This window comes from Scyliorhinus torazame, chromosome 7 (assembly GCF_047496885.1).
Source record: "Scyliorhinus torazame isolate Kashiwa2021f chromosome 7, sScyTor2.1, whole genome shotgun sequence".
NCBI classification, from domain to species: domain Eukaryota; kingdom Metazoa; phylum Chordata; class Chondrichthyes; order Carcharhiniformes; family Scyliorhinidae; genus Scyliorhinus; species Scyliorhinus torazame.
Genome location: NC_092713.1, coordinates 304217632 through 304240629, shown reverse-complemented (window position 1 = coordinate 304240629; position 22998 = coordinate 304217632). Strand labels below are relative to the sequence as shown.

At 47.5% G+C, this 22998-nt stretch overlaps 1 protein-coding gene across 2 annotated transcripts in view; it reads right to left on the bottom strand.

Moving 5' to 3' along the window:
- LOC140427143 (TBC1 domain family member 9B-like) overlaps positions 1-22998 on the bottom strand; it is a 95764-nt gene that overhangs the window by 60226 nt on the left and 12540 nt on the right. For both annotated transcript variants that reach the window (XM_072512687.1, XM_072512688.1), the window contains exons 3-9: positions 15485-15603; positions 14768-14996; positions 12521-12779; positions 9388-9595; positions 8100-8306; positions 4632-4784; positions 1971-2121 (exon numbers count right to left, since the gene is read on the bottom strand). In XM_072512687.1, coding sequence (XP_072368788.1) covers positions 1971-2121; positions 4632-4784; positions 8100-8306; positions 9388-9595; positions 12521-12779; positions 14768-14996; positions 15485-15603 — 1326 coding nt within the window. The remainder of the gene's footprint in view (positions 1-1970; positions 2122-4631; positions 4785-8099; positions 8307-9387; positions 9596-12520; positions 12780-14767; positions 14997-15484; positions 15604-22998) is intronic.

The window sequence follows — 22998 nt, the reverse complement described above, 5'->3', positions numbered from 1 at the left end:
CCGTGTCTGCGTGGGTTTCCTCCGGGTGCTCCGGTTTCCTCCCACAGTCCAAAGATATGCAGGTTAGGTGGATTGGCCGTGCTAAATTTCCCTTAGGTTAGATGGGTTTGCTGGGCTACGGGGATAGGGTGGAGGTGTGGGCTTAAGTTGGGTGCTCTTTCCAAGAGCCGGTGCAGACTCGATGGGGCAAATGGCCTCCTTCTGCACTGTAAATTCTATGACTCTTATGTGCAACACTCATGGCAGAACCTGTCTCTCAAGAATTGGCCTCTTCAGCCAACAGCAAAGGTGCACTGAATGAAGCCAACCCATCTGAAATGGATTGTTTGCTGTGTGTCCATCACCATCCATTGATACAAGGGTCCAAGGGTGATGACCGTTGTAATATTGGAAGCATGGCAGTCAATCTGTGCACATTGAGCTCCCAAAAAGGGCAAAGAGATAAATATTGGACCAGGACAGCAGTGCAAGCTTCCTTGTTCTTCTTCAAACAGACTTTTTACATCCACCCGAGAGAGAAATAGAGTCTCGTCTGGGATAAAATCTTATCCGAAGATGAAAGCTGCCCATTGTAATGGACGGGGAGGCTTTAAAAAAAATCTTTATTGTCACAAGTAGTCTTACATTAACACTGCAATGAAGTTACTGTAAAAATCCCCTAGTCGCCACATTACGCCATCTGTTCGGGTACACAGAGGGAGAATTCAGAATGTCCAATTCATCTTACAGCACATCTTTCGGGACTTGTGGGAGGAAACCGGAGCACCCGGAGGAAACCCACGCAGACACGGGGAGAACGTGCAGACTCTGCACAGACAGTGACCCAAGCCGGGAACAGAACCTGGAGTTATGAAGCAACAGTGCTGACCACCATGCTGCACGAAAGAGGTCAAAACCAATCTATTGTTATTAGGATGGCAACGGACTTTCTGCTGCCCCCTTATTAAAAAACAAGTCAGTTAGAAATGTAATCGGGTTCCAGGAACCAAAACATGTTAGATCAGTGATTATCAAACTCGGGGGCGCGGCCTGTGGGTGGGTCGCGGGCGGGTGTCGGGAGGGTCACGGAGCGGTCCTTCGCAGCGCTCCTGATCACGCTAATCCCCGAGCAGCAACCGGCTTTTAATAACGCCGGCTGCAAGCGGCCTTCAAAATGGCCGCAAACATGTAAACAAAATTCAGCCACACTGTGCACGCGGGCATGATCATCGGCACGCATGCGCAGTGCGGCCGCTACTTTTTTAAACGTCGCAGCTCTTTGTTTTACAAGTTCGGGTTTTTTTTATTCATTTATTTTCATTTAATTTTTATTTTTTTCATTTATTTTATTCATTTTATTTTTTATTTGTTTTTACAAGTTCGGGGGAGTTTTATTTGATAAAATTTTAACAAGAAAAAAATGCAGAACTTTGGACAGATGGAGAATCCATACTTTCCGACACCAGAAGGCTTCACCTTCGTCCAACAGGTTCCATTGGAGGAGCGTGTACGAGGGCCAAAGGGACCCCAAACCATTTTTGCCAGCAGCAAACAAGGCAAGAGAAAATGGTGGGTCGCGCAGGTCGGCCGGTGTGGGTCGCGCAGGTTGGCCGGCGTGGGTCGCGCAGGTCGGCCGGCGTGGGTCGCGAAGGTCGGCAGGCGTGGATTGCGAAGGTTGGCCGGTTGGTAAAAATGGGTCCCCGGAAAAAAAGTTTGAAGAACACGGTGTTAGATGACCGAGTGGGGTGGGAGGAAAAACTCCACACATTATTAATTTGGCTAAGGTACCACACACATACACACAAAATGACAATGCAGATTAGGAACAAACAGTTAAAGGTGTTCAAAACAATCATCATTAGCCCAAGAACTCACATAAGGCACAGCCTCATTCCTGTTCCATTCAGAGCCCATTCTGTTACAGCTTTTTGAAAAAGGACACAACCGAGTATTCAGGCAACCCGGAATTTGCCCCAAATTCTCAATAATACCTGAAAACAGCAGCCAGAGTTCCCCCCTCAGCGACTCCGGCATCCCCTTCAGCACAAGATCCCGAGTCTTTGGCGTGCGATACATACACACCCCGCGGCCAAATTCAAAGAAGTGAATTTTCCAGGATTCTTCCTTCATCTTCTCCTTGGCCTTCCCAAAAACAGAAACAATAAGGAGCATCACTAATCCTTCACTCTTCACAGGAGAATGTTCAGGAAAATTGCGCTCTATGGAGGCGTGGCATGTGTCCCACACACCGCCCACCCCCACTCCCCACCATCTCAAGAAGATCTTGCTTCCTCCCCCGCCACCTCCTTCAAATACAAATACACACGGTTTTAGGGGGAGCATTCCAAATCATATCTCCTCGTGCTGCCTCTGATTTTTTATGCCAATTAGCATCAATCTGTGTCCTTTTGTTCACAGAATCATAGAACTGTTGCAGTGCAGAAGGAGGCCATTCGGCCCACCATGTCTGCACCAGCTCCCTCAATGAGCAATTCACCTGTTGCCATTCCCCTGCCTCCTCCCCGTAACCCTGCACATGGTTTCTTTTCAAATAATTATCTATTTCCCTGGTTTTGCTTCCTTTGCCAACGGTTACTGACCATTTCACAACTGGAAACAATTCCTCTACTCTTCTTGATTTTGATCACCGTCGAGTCTTCCTTATCCGGCTCTGCTCCGAAGGGAACAATCCCAGATTCTCTGCTGTGTCCACAACGCCTCTCGTCCCTGCTATCAACTTTGGAACATAGGAATTGCGATTTTGCTTTGTACCATTTTAGTAATCGTATGATACAAGGATGATAGAGTTGCTGACTAATCATTAGCAATCAATCTCTTATCAACTTGTCTACAATAGATCCAGATATGGGGCGAGAAAAGCCCCCTGTAACGGACAGCTATGGGATCCACAGGCCCAAGGTCACCTATTCCTCCCAATCACGTTACACCGACCTCATGTCTCAAATTATTCATAGACAGTATACAAAAATATTTCTTGAAGATGGATGTAGCTGTTACAAGGGGGCATAACTATAAGGTTCAGGGTGGGAGATATAGGAGGAATGTCCGAGGTAGGTTCTTTACTCAGAGAGTGGTTAGGGTGTGGAATGGACTGCCTGCTGTGATAGTGGAGTCGGACACTTTAGGAACTTTCAAGCGGTTATTGGATAGGCACATGGAGCACACCAGAATGACAGGGAGTGGGGTAGCGTGATCTTGGTTTCGGACAAGGCTTGGCACAACATCGAGGGCCGAAGGGCCTGTTCTGTGCTGTACTGTTCTATGTTCTAATCCATCTAATTAACATGTGAACAAATCAATATAATCAGCTTCCACTGCCTCCCAAGGAGGCCTGGTCCATGGAATGCCCACTCGCTCACTGAAATATCGTTTCCACAGATTGGTTTTGAATTTATTTCCCTTCAAGTTCAAGCCGTGCCCTCTGGTTATGTAGTTGTGCACAAGGTGGAACAGCTGCTCATGGTCATCATGATCTAGACCCTAAGGGAATAATTATATCTTATTTTATGTAACATGAACCGGCATTTACCCCAACAGGTTCAGGTTGGTATTTATACTCTAAGCTACGGCAGCACGGTGGCGCAGTGGTTAGCACTGCTGCCTCACGGCGCCGAGGTCCCAGGTTCGATCCCGGCCCTGGGTCACTGTCCGTGTGGAGTTTGCACATTCTCCCCGTGTTTGCGTGGGTTTCGCCCCCACAACCCAAAGATGTGCAGGCTAGGTGGATTGGCCACGCTAAATTGCCCCTGAATTGGATAAAATGAATTAGGTACTCTAAATTTATTAAAAAATAAATAAAAAAGAAAAGTAATAGTCTACGCAAGTGTCCTCCCATCCCCCATCCCCCCCCCCCCCCCCCCCCCCCCCCCACCAGCACTTTGTTTTACCCTCATGTGTTTACCCAGCTTCCATTTAAATGGGTCTGTGCTGTTAACCACTCGCTTACAGTTCCACATTTTCAGCGCTCTGCTGGGTAAAGAAGGTTCTCCTGAATTCTCTATTGCATTTATTTGGGGAGTTCTTAACTTTGTTTTTAAAAAAAACATTTAGAGTATCCAATTCCTTTTTTTCCAATTAAGGGGCAATTTAGCGTGACCAATCCACCTACCCTGCACATCTTTGGGTTGTGGGGGTGAGCCCCACGCTGACACGGGGAGAATGTGCAAACTCCACACGGACAGTGGCCCAAGGTCAAGGCCGAACCTGGGTCCTCGGCGCCGTGAGGCAGCGGTGCTAAACACTGTGCCACCCTGGCTTTCCTATATTTGTGACCTCGAGTCCTAGTCTCACTGCATGTGGGAGCCTCAGTCTATTCAATCCTGCATGATTGAATACCAGAGATTATACCAAATAATTTCTGTATCCTGTCCTGTGCCTTTATATCCTTTGATAATATGGGGACCAGGAGTGTACAAAGGGCCCCAAGTTTTGCCTTATCAAGGCTCAATACAAATCTAACACAACTTCCCTGCTTTCCAATTCATCCGCTCCAGAAATGAACCCCAGTACTCGAAATTCTTTCCTTTTATGGTTTTAGTAACCCACGCCATATTACTCTTCATCTCCATTCCGCCCTGTTGTGGCTGGATGGGCTGTTGCAGCATTACCTGGACATTCTGAATTTGTCATACCATCTTTGAGCTGAGTTCCTCCTGTGGCTCTTTTCGGAAGATGGTCATCAGCGCTTGTGTGGCGGTGGGGGCAGCTTCTGTGCTGTCCAGGACGACCCCTGGGCTTGGTGTAGAGGAGCTGGGTGAAGACCCTTCACTTTGCTCTGGGAGAACCTGAAAGACAAACCCACACAAAGCTCACCAGAAACCCTGAGCAACCTCCGCAGCACTTCTGAACTCGCGATTAATAAAAATAATAATAATAATAATCATTATTATTGTCACAACTAGGCTTACATTAACAGTGCAGTGAAGTTATGTGAAAATCCCCTAGTCGTCACATCCCAGCACCTGTTCGGGCACACAGTGGGAGAATTCAGAATGTCCAATTCACCTAACAGCACGTCTTTCGGGACTTGTGGGAGGAAACCGGAGCACCCGGAGGAAACCCATGTAGACACGGGGAGAACGTGCTGACTCCACGCAGACCCAAGCAGGAATCGAACCCTGGACCCTGGCATTGTGAAGCAACAGTGCTGACCACTGTGCTACCGTGCCGCCCTAGCGCAGATTTCCCCAATTCAGAACCTTTATTTCCGGTCCATCTTTGTCCTTTTCCATAACTGCCGTTAAGATTACCGAGTTATGATCATTATTGCCAAAATGCTCCCCCCACTGACACTTTTACCACCTGCCCAGCTTCATTCCCTGGAACTAGGTCAAGTAGCACCCCTCTCTTGTAGGACTTTCTACGTGCTGAGTCAAAACACTCTCCTGGACGTACTTTAAAGAATTCCACCCCCTCTAAGCGGTTTTCTACAGTCATGCATCATGAGTTGTCTCAGAATCAAATTGAAGGAAGAAATAAGAAGAAAGAATGAAAGTAAGAAAAGGAAAATGGAGATAAACACAACTGATAAATTATATACTGCAAAGTCCTATGATCAGCATTGAGACAAAAGGTCATCAATCTGAAACTTTTACTCAGTTTTCCTCTCTCCACAGATGCTGCGAGATCTGCTGAGTATTTTCAGCATTTTCTGTTTTTTTAGTTATTCTAATAATTTACTTTAGATGGTATTTGGGGGCAGCACGGTAGCACAAGTGGATAGCACTGTGGCTTCACAGCGCCAGGGTCCCAGGTTCGATTCCCCGCTGGGTCACTGTCTGTGCGGAGTCTGCACGTTCTCCCCTTGTGTGCGTGGGTTTCCTCCGGGTGCTCCGGTTTCCTCCCACAGTCCAAAGACGTGCATGTTAGGTGGATTGGCCATGCTAAATTGCCCTGAGTAACCAAAAGGATTAGGAGGGGTTATTGGGTTACGGGGATAGGATGGAAGGGAGGGCTTAAGTGGGTCGGTGCAGACTCAATGGGCCGAATGGCCTCCTTCTGCACTGCATATTCTATGTTCTATGTTCTATTTGAGACATTAAACATTGCCCAGAGGAGAATTCTTCTCCTCTTCGTAATAGAGGGTGTGGGGTCTTTCTCTTCAGTTTGTCTTGTGTGGAGCATAGAGGAAAAGTCAAAATTTAAAATGCAAATCCATGTTTTCCAGTTCCTGCTGGCTCACCTCCCTCCACCTAGCTTTTGGAGTTTCTAATGAATTTTAATCTAAAAATTGAACTTGAACAAATAAAGACCAGTCTTGGTTAAAGGACGACGCTGATGGATACTTGGTAGAAGCTGCACGAGGAATGGTACAAGGTACCGGGAGAGGGCAGAATATGGACATGAAGATGAACAACTCGGGCGAGAATGAGTGGGTTCTGTCAGGGGGTAGCAGATGAGTGTGACAGGTGTGGGCGGGGGCCAACAAATCACGCGCGCATGTTCTGGGGTTGCAGAAAATTGGGAAGATTCCGGGCGGGAGTGATCGCGGTCTCAGCCAGGATAGTGGAGGAGGAGGTGGACCCGGACCCTTTGGTGGCGATATTTGGGGTTTCAGAGAAGCCGGAGGTCATGGAGAGGAGGAAGGTCAATGTTGAGGACTTTGTCTCTCTGATTGCACGGCAGCGAATTTTGCTGGAGTGGCGGTCGGCATCGCCACCGGGGGTAGCGGCTTGGGTGGGTGACCTGTATGACTTCCTGCGATTAGAGAATATAAAGTATGAGTTAAGGGGCTCTTCAGGGAGGTTTGAGGAAAGGTGGGGGATGTTTGTGACTGTGTTAGAGGGGTTGTTCGTCACGGGGAGGGAGGGGGTGAAAAAGGGGGAAAATCTGTACAAACTGTATACATAGAACATAGAAAAATACAGCACAGAACAGGCCCTTCGGCCCACGATGTTGTGCCGAACCTTGGTCCTAGATTAATCATAGATTATCATAGAATGTACAGTGCAGAAGGAGGCCATTCGGCCCATTGAGTCTGCACGGCTCTTGGAAAGAGCACCCTACCCAAGGTCAACACCTCCACCCAACACCAAGGGCAATTTTGGACACTAAGGGCAATTTATCATGGCCAATCCACCTACCCTGCACATCTTTGGACTGTTGATTATTGGGAAGTATGTTTCCCGGGGTGCTTATTCGCTGTAACCTGTTTTGATACATGTTTGTAATAAAATGCATTTTTTTTTTTAAATGGAGATGAACAATTTTTATTGATACAGCAGATTGAACACAGTAAAATGTCCCAAGGAGTGATTACCGAACAACATTTGATACTGACCCACATCAAGAGATATTGCCGGGGTTCTCCGAAATCCAGGCCAAGTGTTGATGCTGGCGTCAAAACCAGCACGAACGATTCCGGCGTCAGCGGGCCTCCAGGCTCAGGCATTCACCCCTCCCTAGGGGGTTGTACGGCACCGGAGTTCTGTCTGCTGCTCCGGCGCTCAAAAGCTGGCGTGCCATGGCTAGCGCGGGTCCGCGCATGCGCGTGGGTTGCCGTCTCCGCACAGGCCCTGGGCAATACGGCGGAGCCCTACAGGGGCCCGGCATAGAGGAACATAGGCCTCCCCCCGGAATTAGCCTGCACGCCGATCGGTAGGACCCGACCGCTGGCCTAGCCACCGTGGAGCCCCCCCCCCCCCTGGAGTCGGATCCCCCCCCCCCCCTGGAGTCGGATCCTCCCCGCCACCCCCCCCCAACCAGGATGGGCCCCGCAGCCCGAACTCCCACGGGCACTCGGCCCGTCGAGGCTCGGAGAATTGCCAGCCCGTGGGCGCAATTGCCGGCCGATTCTCCGGCAACCGGAGAATCGGCAGCCTGTCGCCGGAGCGACGCGATTTTCCCCCGGGCGATTTTCCAACCCGGCGCGGGATCGGAGAATCCCGGCCATTAGGTTTGGTCAAAGAGGTAGGTTTTAAGGAGGGCCTTAAAGAGATGGAGAGGTTTAGAGAGGGAATTCCAGAGCTCAGGGTCAAACACCAAAAGGTGGGGTGATTAAAACCAGGGAGGTGCAAGCAGATGGGGAGGAGGCAAGGCCACAAAGGGATTTGAAAACATGGACAAGAACATGAAATAAAAGAACAGAGATTCTGAGTTACCTCACTCTCTGCGCTTTTGGGGTTTCGCAGCTCTTCCTTGCTGTAGCTTCTCCTGGACGGTGTTCGTTGGAGAAAGTCTGAGATTTTCTGCACCAAGAAATCCCTGTCCTTTAGGTTTGCGAAAAGAAAAGTCATCTTGTTCTTGGTGCTGATCGACAGAGGGCTGGGTAGAACACTGGAGCTGTCTGCCTTCTCCACTATAGTCACCTAATAGGACACAGAAAATGAGAAATCATCTGGTAGTCGTCACAAGATTGACACTTGGATATATTACACCCCAAGTTGTCCTTTCCCTCAAACCTTCTAATTCACTCAATATTTATCCCTATCAAACTGCATCAGAATCATAAAAACTTCTATCAGCTTCTATCAACCCTCAGCTTCCTCTTTCCTGTCCTACTTCCCGAAAGGTGTTCTGATATAATAATGTTTATTAGCCTCGCAAGTAGGCTTACATGAACGCTGCAATGAAGTTACTGTGAAAATCCCCTAGTCGCCACATTCCGGCGCCTGTTTGGGTACACAGAGGGAGAAGTCAGAATGTCCAATTCACCTAACAAGCACGTCTTTTGGGACTTGTGGGAGGAAACCGGAGCACCCGGAGGAAACACACGCTGACACGGGGAGAACGTGCAGACTCCGCACAGACGGTGACCCAAGCCGGGAATCGGACTGGGGACCCTGGCGCTGTGAAGCAACAGTGCTAACCACTGTGCTACCGTGCCTTGTAAATATTTTACACCATCGACAGTGTATCTGAATCTGTTCCATAATGGAGGCCAGAACTGTGCATATTCCAAGTGTGCTGCAACAAATGTATACAAGTTCAAAATCTATGGCTCCAGAAATGAACTCCCCAGCTTGGTCTGCAATATTCTTAATGCAGGTGATGGCGAGTCCATGAGTAGGTAAAAACCAGACGACTGAAAATTGAAATATTCAGAAAAGGTGTAGCTGCGTTTCATGTGTCCGCGCTCCCAGATTCTTCAGTTTATCTTACTCCCCCATTTAGACGAATATCCCAACCGTATGGAATTTTCTTATTATTCCAACCAAAACATCCTACCTCACATTTATCTATATTGCAATTCATTTGGTATTTATTTCAGAAAATAACACAAGAATTAGATGACAAAGATTATACCACAGGTCCTCATAATTTACCCCCTAAGGATTTCCAGCATTTATGTCACTTCCCTTCGTCTCTGGAAACTGCTCAAAGGTTCAATGCTCGAGCCCAAAACAAAAAAAAACGCGGGGTCACCCAGAGATCAAGTGCCAATCTCACCTCCCGCAGCGGTATAATTAGATTACAGACTTCCTCCTCTTTGCTAGCAAAGCAGATGTAATTGTTGGAGACAAACATCTGTCCCATGATGTGCATTTTATTGAAGGGGGTCCAGAGGGTGCAGTCCGTATGCCCGTCTAATCGTTCATCCTTTGGCAGTTGGAACGTGGATCTGTATCTCTCATTTTTGGCCCGAGCATCTAAGTCCCTGCAGGTGGAGGACAGATTTGATGAAAAGGGAAAAAAAAAAACCTTCCAAAAAGAGATGTTTGAAAGGATTAGGATAATGGCAATTTGGACAAGTTGCTCACTAAATTTGAAGTCCAAGACCTTGAATCTTTCTTCAGTTCCAAAGATTAACCAAATAAAATACTCACCAAGTCTACACAAAGTCTCCCCAACTCCCTGCACATGACCACTAAGAAGGAAAAAATTTGCATTTCTGTAGCACCTTTCACAATCTCAAGCGGTCCCAAAAGTATTTTGCGGTCAACGAGGTACCTGTTGAAGTATAGTCACTATTGCAATGTAGAGACCGCAGCAGGCGACCTGCGCACATCAACCTGCTACAAACAGCAATGTGATAAATGACCAGGCAATTTTAGTGATGTTGGTTGAGTGATAAATATTGGCCTTGCAGAATAAAATCTCTTCATTTTAGGGGATGTCGGTGTCGCTGGTTAGATCAGCATTTATTGCCCATCTCTAGTTGCCCTCGAGAAGGCGGTGGTGAGCTGCCTTCTTGATGCACTGCAGTCCCCGAGCTGTAGGTAGGTACACCCACCTGAAAGCACAGATGGAATGTCAATGTAATGCCTCACCTGAAAGGTAACACAGTATGGTGCTCCCCCAGTACTGTTCTGGGAGTGTCAGCCTGGATTACGTGCTTGATGCGCTGGATTGGAAGTGTGAACCCACACAACTCCACTCCAGAATGTACTTGGTTCCACTTTTAAGCTTGGGTCCCTTTCTCCTCAATTTCCCCAGAAGAGGAATTACTTTCTTCGTGCTAACATTGAGCCAAGACTGATATCCACTTTACTACTGAGAACGGCAATGGCAACAGCATTGTGGGAACAACACCAACTCCAGGTCACACACCATTCTAACTAGGACATATCGCATTGCCCATTCACCAACACTGGGTTAACATTCTCGAGCTCCCCACCGTGATGTGGGAGCATTTTCATCACAAGATTGTGGTGATAGGAGTAAAAATTCCACCGTCTTCTCCCAGCCTCTCAGGAGGCCCACTAAATGCAGTCGGAGACCAAATAGTGAAAAAAAAGGAAGACCAATAGGAAGGCCAAATTGAAGAAGCTACTAAATAATCACCTGACATCCTAGGTTTTAGAAATAGAGGAATAGAGTACAAAAGAAGGAAGTAATGCTCAACCTGAATGAAACAATGATATAGATTACTGCGGTTGCTGGAATCTGAAACAAAAACAGGAAATGCTGGGGAAAGAAAATCACAGCAGGGCTGCCAGCCTCTGTGGAGAGAGAACAGAGCTGACGTTTCAGGTGTGGCTGACTCTTTGTCACAGCTAGATAGTTTAGGAAGAATGTCAAGGTTTTGGAGAGAGTGCAGAAGAGTTTTATTTGAACATGTAGGAGATGAGGGACTTCAGTTATGTGGAGAGATTGGAGAAGATTAAGGTGAGATTTAATAGAGGTGTTTAAAATCATTCATGGTTTTTGCTCGAATACGTAGGAAGGAACTCTTTTCAAAGCGGCAGCAGGGTTAATAACTAGAGGGCACAGATCCAATGGAATTGGTAACAGGACTGGAGGCAACACGAGGATAATTTTCTTCCCGCAGTCCTCAACGCTGAACACAAAATATGAGTTATCCAAGTTATCCCGTTCCCTTAACTCAAAATGTCATCAATAGGTGGCGGATGAGCAATCCATGACTTACAAGAAAGTCACATATGGTTATGACCACATCTGGAATATGGTGTACAGTTCTTGGCATAGAACCTTAGAAAGGATATATTGGTCTCAGGAATTGATAGAATAGCGAGAGAGAATTTTTTTCCCCCATTGGTGGAGGGCTTGGACAAGGGACATAACCTTAAATCAGAACCAGGAAACACGCCTTCATGCCAAGGTTGGTGGAAGTGCAGAACTCCCACTCACAAAAATAGTTGCAAGCTCAATTAATACATTTAAATCTGAAATCATTAAACTTTTGGTAAAATGGGTGGATGGAGTTGATTGTAGATCAGCATAGTCTGATTGAGTGGTGGGAATAAGTTTAACGGAATAAATAGTCTCCTCCTTTACCAATATAATGAAAAGGAGGAGCGACATGCACGTAGAGAATCAATTACATAATGACTAAAGGAATGGGAAACAAATGCCGACACTGGGCGATTTTCTGGCCACGGTTGTGCCCAGCGCAAATCCCGCAATTTCGGCAAAACACCAGGAGAGCCGTGAAACAGGATTCGTACTGGTGCCAAATAGTTCATGATGCTTCCGGGCCCTCCCAGCAGACAATCAGGTTCAGCAGGGGGGTGAACCTGATTACCATTCACCTAAATGGATTTAAATATGTACAAAGACGGCTTTTGGGGTGGGGTGGGCTGCAAAATTACACAGTCATTTTTTGGGAAAATTCCACCCACAGAAGATGAGCCTCAAGAGCCAGTGACCATTTATGTAAAAGTGTCACATTATTGGAAATATTTCAACGACAAGGAATTATTTTGGCGGACAGTTGCCACTGTTATTTAGCAAATGCATTAAACATTTTGCAGGATCCCAAACACGGCTTTGAGATGAATGATGAGTTAAGCTGTTTTGTTTTGGAGTTGATGGATGGGGGGGAATATTAGCCTCAGGACATTGGGAAGAACTCGCCTTACCACCTGCTCTCAACCTGCTCACTCCCCGACACAAAGATCTGACAGTCACAGCTTCATTCAACTCGCAGTCAAGCTAACGAGGTGCTAACCGCAGAGCTCAGCTGAGACTGAAGTAACCATTCCATTGCCACCAGAGACAGACAGGCGAGAAATGTCATCAGTTCCGTCATGGGCACCTGGCTGGAAGCTGCCTTTGGTTGGTTGCAAAACCACATCAAGGGCACCAAAACGGAAAAGAAGATAGCAGTACAACAACAAACCGTTTAAGTGCTGATACATTTTTGAGCGACTTCTTGAGCTTGGGCAGACACTTGTCTTCAGAGAAACCCTCGTTGTCCAGCAGCTGCCGCATGGCTATGTTGGCCAGTTGCTCCATCAGCTTGAAGGTCTCGTTGATGTTGAGGAACATGGACAGGTAGTGTTCCCGGTCTCTGACGCTCACCTTGATGCATTCAGGGAAGAGAAGGGTGGCATTCTTTTCCAGCTGGGTCACATCAACCCATCGAATTACCAGCTTCACTGGAACAAGAGGAGCAAATTCATTCACTATCCATGAGTTGGATGATACCTCACCCAGCTCCCCAATCATCACCACAGCACAAAATTGCAAAGATGCAACCAATAAAGAGGGAATGGTGTCTGCAATGTCGTCTAATGATGCTTAAATACTAAAGAATAAAATACTATATGTGAAACATCAATTGTTTTTAAAAAAAAAGAAATTTTAGAGTACCCAATTCATTTTTTCCAATTAGGGAGCAATTTAGCGTGGCCAGTCCACCTACCCTGCACATCCTTGGGTTGTGGGGGCGAAACCCACACAAACACGGGGAGAATGTACAAACTCCACACGGACAGTGACCCAGAGCCGGGGTCGAACCTGGGACCTCGGCGCCGTGAGGCAGCAGTGCTAACCACTGTGCCACCGTGCTGCCCATCAAATATTTTGGTTAAATCTCGACCCCATTATTCTAATGCTGTCCTGCCTGCGCCCCCCCTCATTATACTAATGCTGTCCTGCCTGCGCACCCCCCATTATACTAATGCTGTCCTGCCTGAGCCCCCCCCATTATACTAATGCTGTCCTGCCTGCGCCCCCCCCCCCATTATACTAATGCTGTCCTGCCTGCAACCCCCCCCCCATTATACTAATGCTGTCCTGCCGGTGCCCCCCCATTATACTAATGCTGTCCTGCCTGCGCCCCCCATTATACTAATGCTGTCCTGCCTGCGCCCCCCCCATTATACTAATGCTGTCCTGCCTGCGCCTCCCCCCATTATACTAATGCTGTCCTGCCTGCGCCCCCCCATTATACTAATGCTGTCCTGCCTGCGCCCCCCCATTATACTAATGCTGTCCTGCCTGCGCCCCCCCCATTATACTAATGCTGTCCTGCCTGCGCCCCCCCCCATTATACTAATGCTGTCCTGCCTGCGCCCCGCCCCATTATACTAATGCTGTCCTGCCTGCGCCCCCCCATTATACTAATGCTGTCCTGCCTGCGCCCCCCCCATTATACTAATGCTGTCCTGCCTGCGCCCCGCCCCATTATACTAATGCTGTCCTGCCTGCGCCCCGCCCCATTATACTAATGCTGTCCTGCCTGCGCCCTCCCCATTATACTAATGCTGTCCTGCCTGCGACCCCCCCCATTATACTAATGCTGTCCTGCCTGCGCCCCCCCCATTATACTAATGCTGTCCTGCCTGCACCCCCCCATTATACTAATGCTGTCCTGCCTGTGCCCCGCACCATTATACTAATGCTGTCCTGCCTGCGCCCCCCCCCATTATACTAATGCTGTCCTGCCTGTCTCCCGCCCCCCTCCCAGTGGCAGGTTTTGCGGAAGCGGAGATGCCTTGCAATTGGCTGGCAGCAGGATCTCCCAGTCGCACCACGCTCAGCGGGTTTTCCTCTTGTTCACGTTCTCTACCACTGGGGAACCTGCAGGGTTGTTGGGGGGGGGGATCGCCATTGGTGCGACCAGAATATCCCGCTTGGGGGGGGGGGGGCGCGGTTGGAAAAGTTTGGCCAATAAATCGAGACGTATCGGTGAAATAAAATATCCGTACACTTGGTAATTGGTTTAACATGTTAATGCATCCAAGTATTTAGGAGTAGACCATATGACCCCCTCAAGCCTGCTCACATTCAATACCATAGTTGATCTTCTGAACCAGTCCCATGGATTCATTAGTGACCACTCTCTTATTTTCATGGCCCCTAGCTTGGAGCCCCCAAACAAGTGGAAAGGTGTATCCTTTAATTCCAGTGTCATTCTAGTAAGTCCTTCCTGCACCTTTTCCAGTGTCTCCATAATATGGTAACCAGAACTGCTCACAGCAACTCCAAGTCTGGTCTAACTGAGGTTTGAAAGGAGTTTAACAAAAGTCTGTATTTCAATTCTATCCCTCTGGAAGCGAACCCCAAATGTTTGGTTTCCCAACTTTGTTAACCGGCGTCATGCAGTCGTCCTGCGTGAAGTGATATTCAGGGGGGTTCTCACCTTCCTTGCCCAGGAGGAAGGAGTAGAAGCAGAGGTGATTGACACTGAGGTAAACCCATCCTTGGCGAGGGACTCTGCCCTTCCAGTAACTGCACGAGTAGTAATTCACCAACTTCTCCACTTCTGGCATTCCAAACAACGTCCTCATTTTCAATTCCGCCTCCTTGAACTTTCCGGAATCTTCATCTTCCTTCACCTCTTTGTTTTTGTTTTCTTCAGCGAGAATACCCTGCGATTAGTTTAGAAGATTAATGGGGCGAGAGTCAATTGAAAATTTCATAACTGAGATGCTTTATTTCAGTTGTGTAAGGATATTAACAGGTGGAGTTATGAATTATAAATGTACTTTCTACATTAAAGGTGCAAGTTGTTTTTGCACTATGTATATATTTCTCTTGTTATTTATATTGTTCCTTTTGTTGCTATTAAAATGCCAAAGAAATACCTCAATAAAACGTTTATTAAAAAAAAAAGGTGCAAGTTGTTGTTTTTGAGTTCACAATATAAGCATCCACATCACCTTTGCTGCGTTCATTAAATCATGCTGGTAGCAGTTCTGAGGTGCAAAGAGAGCAGTTTAATTTCAGCAGCATGTAGTTAGATTCCCAGATACCTCAACGGGGCAACTCATTTCTCGAGTGAGCCACGAGGGAGGTCAAAGTGCTGGTCAGTGACCAAGCTTCACACTCCTCGTCAGTAAACCATTTTGCCACTAACCTGAACTTTCCCTTTGACAAAGGTCGTCACATCCTCTTCATTGTCGAAGACGGACAGCGTCTGTAGGAGATTGAGCTCCAGCCATTCCCAATGTCCGGTGATCTCTTTCCTGCAGGTACCTAGCCATTGGGTAGCATAAGGAAACACCCAGATCACTCCTAAGTACTGATAATCAAACACTAAACAAAAAACAACCAGAGGTGACAGAAGGAGATATGCATTATATGATTTTTTTTTTAAACATGGTGGCACAGTGGTTAGCACTGCTGCCTCACAGCTCCAGGGCCCCAGGTCCAATTGCGGCCTCGGGTGACTGTGTGTGTGGAGTTCGCACTTTATCTCCGTGTCTGCGTGGGTTTCCTCCGGGTGCTCTAGTTTCCTCCCATAGTCCAAAGATGTGCAGGTTAGGTGGATTGGCCATGCTAAATTGCCCCTTAATGTCTAGGGATGTGCAGGTTAGGTTACGGGGATAGGGCAGGGGATGGTTGGGGGAGTGAACATGGGTAGAGTGCTCTTTTGGAGGGTCGGTGCAGACTTGACGGGCCAAATCATAGAATTTACAGTGCAGAAGGAGGCCATTCAGCCTATTGAGTCTGTACCGGCCCTTGGAAAGAGCACCCTACTTAAATCTCACGCATCTACCCTATCCCCCTTTATCCCAGTAACCCCACCTAACCTTTTATTTTTGGACACTAAGGGCAATTTAGCATGGCCAATCCACCTAACCTGCACATGTTTGGACTGTGGGAGGAAACTGGAGCATCCGGAGGAAACCCACGCACACACGGGGAGAACATGCAGACTCTGCACAGACAGTGACCCAAGCGGGGATCGAACCTGGGACCATGGAGCTGTGAAGCAACTGTGCTAACCACTAAGCTACCGTGGTGCCCAAATGGCCTTCTTCTGAATTGCAGGGATTCTATGATTCTAAACTGAGTGAGTAGTTATGATCCGGAATGTTCAGCCAGAAAGGGTGGTGGAGATTTGGTAGTAACTTTCAAAAAGGATCTGAATAAATACTTCAAGGATAAAATCTTGACGGTGTAAGGGGAAAAGAAGAAGGTGCGTGGGACTGATTGGATACCTTTCTCAAAGAGCTGTCACAGCATGGTGGGACAAATGGCCTCCTTCTATAGAGTGTGATTCTAGGATTGAGGAAGATGGCGTTGGTGGGTGGGCAGTGAGATGGAAAGCCAATAGCGTTGCTGAACTGCATATTCTCCAGGCTGCATAACTGCAGTTATCCATTCCAGCAAGTGTTCCGCCAGGGTAACGATGGGAGACGGAGGGTCAACTCTCACCGTTCTTCCCGACTGCACTCATCACAAAGTGAAACAGGCCCATTGAAGGGGATGCAGTGCTGAAGCAGTGCTGTCACTGGTCTAGTGATCCAGAGACTTGCGGTAATCCTCTGGGGGGCCGAGGTTCAAGTCCCACCATGGCAGACGATGAAATGTGAATTCGATAAAATTCTGGAATTATAAGCCTCATGAAATTCCCATCTGCTTCATAATAATAATAATCGCTTATTGTCACAAGTAGGCTTCAATGAAGTTACTGTGAAAAGGCCCTAGTCGCATTCCGGTGCCAGCCGGTACGGGGAGGCTGGCTTCACCAGCCAGCGACGCCCACATCCTGTCATTGAATTGAAAAAAGTCAAATCAAATTAGTTCCAGGATCAACTGGATGGAGTCAGAATTATACAGCACTGAAGGAGGCCATTCGATCCATCACGTCTTCCAGCAGAGGGCAGTAGAGCGGAGCTGCTGATTGGCTCATTGCGGGGAAAATTTGCAACCGTGCATTGCGGTCACTGCATCCAGAAAGTGTACCTGAGCAAGACACCCTCGGCGTTCAAGTCAAGGCAAGCATCCAGCAGAGGGCAGTAGAGCGGAGCTGCTGATTGGCTGTTGCGGGGAAAATTTGCATCCGTGCATTGCGGTCACTGTATCCAAAAGGTGGTTTGTGGAGGAGCTGTTGTCAAGTGACAGTTAAACCCGAAACACTTCTTCAGTGTTTCCCTCCCTACCTCCTCCTCTAACCAAAAAAAAAAGACAATCACTGTAAGGATCCCAGCCGAGTAAAGATCAAGAGGGAGACTCGAGGACAGGTAGAAGTAGAAAGAAGTTGAACCGTGACGTCACAGCCTGCAGGTAAGTGATTGGCTGTGACTGGTAAGTAGTTTTTCTTTTCCCTGAGGTGTTATCGTGCGGGGCGCAGTGGGTGCTGAGTGAGTGATTGCTGAGAAGGGGAGTAAATTTTAAAAAAACTTACTGTTGGAAGTGTAAAAATGGCAGGTGATCCCAGATCCGTGTTATGCTCCTCTTGCTCAATGTGGGAGTTCAGGGACGCGGCGGATGGCCCAGACTCCTTCATGTGCGGGAAGTGTATCCAGCTGCAGCTCCTGTTAGACCGCATGACGGCTCTGGAGCTGCGGATGGACTCACTTTGGAGCATCCGCGATGCTGAGGAGGTCGTGGATAGCACGTTCAGTGAGTTGGTCACACCGCAGATTAGGATTGGTAAGGGAGACAGGGAATGGGTGACCAAAAGGCAGAGAAAGAGCTGGAAGGCAGTGCAGGTGTCCCCTGCGGTCATCTCCCTCCAAAACAGGTATACCGTTTTGGATGCTGTTGGGGGAGATGACTCACCAGGGAAAGGCAGTAGTAGCCAGGCTCATGGCACCGTGAGATTCAGTCACAGGGGATTCAATTGTAAGGGGAGTAGACAGGAGTTTCTGTGGTCGAAAACGAGACTCCCGAATGGTATGTTGCCTCCCGGGTGCACGGGTCAGGGATGTCTCAGATCGGCTGCAGGACATACTGAAGGGGGAGGGTGAACAGCTAGTTGTCATGGTGCATATAGGCATTGACGATATAGGTATAAAACGTAATGAGGTCCTACAATCTGAATTTAGGGAGTTAGGAGATAAGTTAAAAAGTAGGACCTCAAAGGTAGTAATCTCAGGATTGCTACCAGTGCCACGAGACAGTCTGAGTAGAAATTCAAGAATAGTCAGAATGAATACGTGGCTTGAGAGATGGTGCAGGAGGGAGGGGTTCAGATTTTTGGGACATTAGAACCGGTTCTGGGGGCGGTGGGCCCATTACAAATCGGATGGTCTACACCTGGACAGGACTGGAACCAATGTCCTAGGGGGTGCTTTTGCTAACACTGTTGGGGAGGTTTTAAACTAATGTGGCAGGGGGATGGGAACCAGATTAGGAAGTTAGAGGTCAGTAAATAGGCAGCAACTGAAGCCAGTAAGGTACTAGATAATAAACTCAATGTGACTAAGGGGAAGAGTAGACAGGGAAGAGATGATGAACGCAAAGGGACAGGTGGTCTGAGGTACATTTGTTTCAATGCGAGAAGTGTAGCAGGTAAGGCAGATGAATTTAGGGCTTGGATTAGTACCTGGGAATATGATGTTATTGGTATTACTAAGACTTGGTTTCAGGAAGGGCAAGACTGGCAACTAAATATCCCAGGGTATGGATGCTTCAGGAGGGATAGAGAGGGAGGTAAAAGGGGTGGCGGAGTCGGATTACTGGTCAGAGATGATATCACAGCTGTGATTAAGGAGGGCACGATGGAGGATCCGAGCACTGAGGCATTATGGGTAGGGCTAAGAAATAGGAAGGGTGCAGTCACATTGTTGGGACTTTACTACAGGCCTCCCAAAAGCGAGCGTGAAGTAGAGGTACAAATACGTAGACAGATTATAGGAAAATGTAGGAGCAATAGGGTGGTCATGATGGGAGATTTTAACTTCCCCAACATTGAATGGGACTCATGTAGTGCTGGAGGCGTAGATGGAGCAGAATTTGTAAAGAGCATCCAGGAGAGTTTTTTAGAGCAGTATGTAAATAGTCCAACTTGGGAAGGGGCCATACTGGACCTGGTATTGGGGAATGATCCCGGCCAGGTAGTTGAAGTTTCAGTCGGTGATTACTTTGGCAATAGTGATCACAATTCCGTAAGTTTTAGAATACTCATGGATAAAGACGAGAGTGGTCCCAAAGGAAGAGTGCTAAATTGGGGAAAGGCCAAGTATAACAAACTTCGGCAGGAGCTAGGGAATGTGGATTGGGAGCAGCTGTTTAAGGGTAAATCCACATTTGAAATGTGGGAGTCTTTTAAGGAAAGGTTGATTAGAGTGCAGGACAGACATGGCCCTGTAAAAATGAGGGATAGAAATGGCAAGATTAGGGAACCATGGATGACGGGTGGAATTGTGAGACTAGCTAAGATGAAAAAGGAAGCATACATAAGATCTAGGCAACTTAAAACTGATGAAGCTTTGGAGGAATATCGGGAAAGTAGGACAAATCTCAAACGCGCAATAAAGAGGGCTAAAAGGGGTCATGAAATATCTCTGGCTAACAGGGTTAAGGAAAATCCCAAAGCCTTTTATTCGTATATAAAGAGCAAGAGGGTAACTAGAGAAAGGATTGGCCCACTCAAAAACAAAAGAGGAAATTTATGCGTGGAGTCAGAGGAAATGGGTGAGATTCTTAATGAGTACTTTGCATCGGTATTCACCAAGGAGAGGGACATGATGGATGTTGAGGCTAGGGATGGATGTTGAAATACTCTAGGTCAAGTCAGCATAAGGAAGGGGGAAATTTTGGGTATTCTAAAAGGCATTAAGATGGACAAGTCCCCAGGTCAGGATGGGATCTATCCCAGGTTACTGAGGGAAGCGAGGGACGAAATAGCTGAGGCCTTAACAGATATCTTTGCAGCATCCTTGAGCATGGGTGAGGTCCCGGAGGACTGGAGAATTGCTAATATTGTTCCTTTGTTTAAGAAGGGTAGCAGGGATAATCCAGGGAATTATCGACCTGTGAGCTTGACGTCAGTGGTAGGCAAACTGTTGGAGAAGATACTGAGGGATAGGATCTATTCCCATTTGGAAGAAAATGGTCTTATCAGTGATAGGCAGCATGGTTTTGTGCAGGGAAGGTCATGTCTTACAAACCTAATAGAATTCTTTGAGGAAGTGATAAAGTTAATTGATGAGGGAAGGGCTGTAGGTGTCATATACACGGACTTCAGTAAGGCGTTTGATAAAGTTTCCTATGGCAGGTTGATGGAAAAAGTGAAGTCGTATGGGGTTCAGGGTGTACTAGCTAGATGGATAAAGAACTGGCTGGGCAACAGGAGACAGAGAGTAGTGGTGGAAGGGAATGTCTCAAAATGGAGAAAGATGACAAGTGGTGTTCCACAGGGATCCGTGCTCGGACCACTGTTGTTTGTGATATACATACATGATCTGCACGAAGGTATAGGTGGTCTGATTAGCAAGTTTGCAGATGATACTAAATTGGTGGAGTTGCAGATAGCAAGGAGGACTGTCAGAGAATACAGCAAAATATAGATAGATTGGAGAGTTGGGCAGAGAAATGGCAGATGGAGTTCAATCCAGGCAAATGCGAGGTGATGCATTTTGGAAGATCTAATTCAAGAGCGGACTATACAGTCAATGGAAGATTCCTGGGGAAAATTGATGTACAGAGAGATCTGGGAGTTCAGGTCCATTGTACTCTGAAGGTGGCAACGCAGGTCGATAGAGTGGTCAAGAAGGCATACAGCATGCTTGCCTTCATCGGACGGGGTATTGAGTACAAGAGTCGGCAGGTCATGTTACAGTTGTATAGGACTTTGGTTAGAGCACATTTGGAATACTGCGTGCAGTTCTGGTCTTCACATTACCAGAAGGATGTGGATGCCTTAGAGAGAGCGCAGAGGAGGTTCACCAGGATGTTGCCTGGTATGGAGGGTGCTAGCTGTGAAGAAAGGTTGAGTAGATTAGGATTGTTTTCGTTGGAAAGACGGAGGTTGAGGGGGGACCTGATTGAGGTCTACAAAATTGTGAGAGGTATGGACAGGGTGGATAGCAACAAGCTTTTTCCAAGAGTGGGGGTGTCAATTACAAGGGGTCACGATTTCAAGGTGAGAGGAGGAAAGTTTAAGGGAGATGTGCGTGGAAAGTTTTTTACTCAGAGGGTGGTGGGTGCCTGGAACGCTTTGCCAACGGAGGTGGTAAAGGCGGGCACGATAGCATCATTTAAGATTCATCTAGACAGATATATGAACGGGCGAGGAACAGAGGGAATTAGATCCTTGGAAAATAGAAGACAGGTTTAGATAAAGGATCTGGATCGGCGCAGGCTGGGAGTGCTGAAGGGCCTGTTCCTGTGCTGTAATTTTCTTTGTTCTTGTTCTGTGTTGGCTAACAGCTCTTCTGGTTGTTTTTAGCCAATTGTTACTGACTGGAGATAGATTTACCCTATTTACTCCAACAAAACCCCTCAAGGTGTTGAGCACCTCAGTATGGGCAGCACGGTAGCCTTGTGGATAGCACAATTGCTTCACAGCTCCAGGGTCCCAGGTTCGATTCCGGCTTGGGTCACTGTCTGTGCGGAGTCTGCACGTCCTCCCCGTGTGTGCGTGGGTTTCCTCCGGGTGCTCCGGTTTCCTCCCACAGTCCAAAGATGTGCGGGTTAGGTGGATTGGCCATGATAAATTGCCCTTAGTGTTGGGTGGGGTTACTGGGATATGGGGATAGGGTGGAGGTGTTGACTTTGGGTTGGGTGCTCTTTCCAAGAGCCGGTGCAGACTCGATGGGCCGAATGGCCTCCTTCTGCACTGTAAATTCTATGATCTATGATAATGGTGCAGCGACTGAGCTCCCAATGTTAAACTCTAAACTACAACATTTTTGGACAGTATGAAAGTTCCACCTTTGTTGTAACATGGCAGTTGTTGACACCGGATCTTTAGAGCTGAACTCATTTTACATTAAATCCATTTCACTCATATTCCATTTCTTTCTTCCGAGGACTATGAGTCTGTAAATGGAAGGGAGAAATTGCCGCGGGAGCAGCAGTAGTCCATTCAGCCCCTTAGGCCTGTTCTGTTACTTATGGCTGATTCCAGCCCCAGCTACCTGGTATGCTCCATGTCCCTCACCACTGACATCCACCAAATATCGATTAATGTCAGCTTTGAATTTCGCCATGAACCTCTCCCCATCTCTCTCTTTCTCTCCCTCGAGCTTACGTGTAGAGAGAGTTCCACTACCCTTTTGTGTGAAGGGGTGCCTCCTGGCATCACTGCTGAATGGCCCAGTTCTCATTTTAAGGTTGTACCCCCTGTTTCTGGACTTTGAGGGCTCAGTGGCATATTGGTAATCAGGAGGCCCCAGACTGATGCCCTCTGGACGTGGTTTCAAATCCAACCATGACAACTGGCGGAATTTAAGTTGAATTAATACGGCTAATCTCTGTAAGGGTGACCGTGAAACTATCACCGATTGTTGGAAGAACTCATCTGGTTCACTAATGTCCTTTAGGGAAGGAAATCTGCCGTCCTTACCCGGTCTGGCCTACATGTGACTCCAAACCGACAGCAATGTGGCTGACTCTTAACTGTCCCTCTGAAATGGCCCGCTGATCCACTCAAGTTCAGAGGTAATTAGGGATGCTAATCCCAGGTGCAGACCT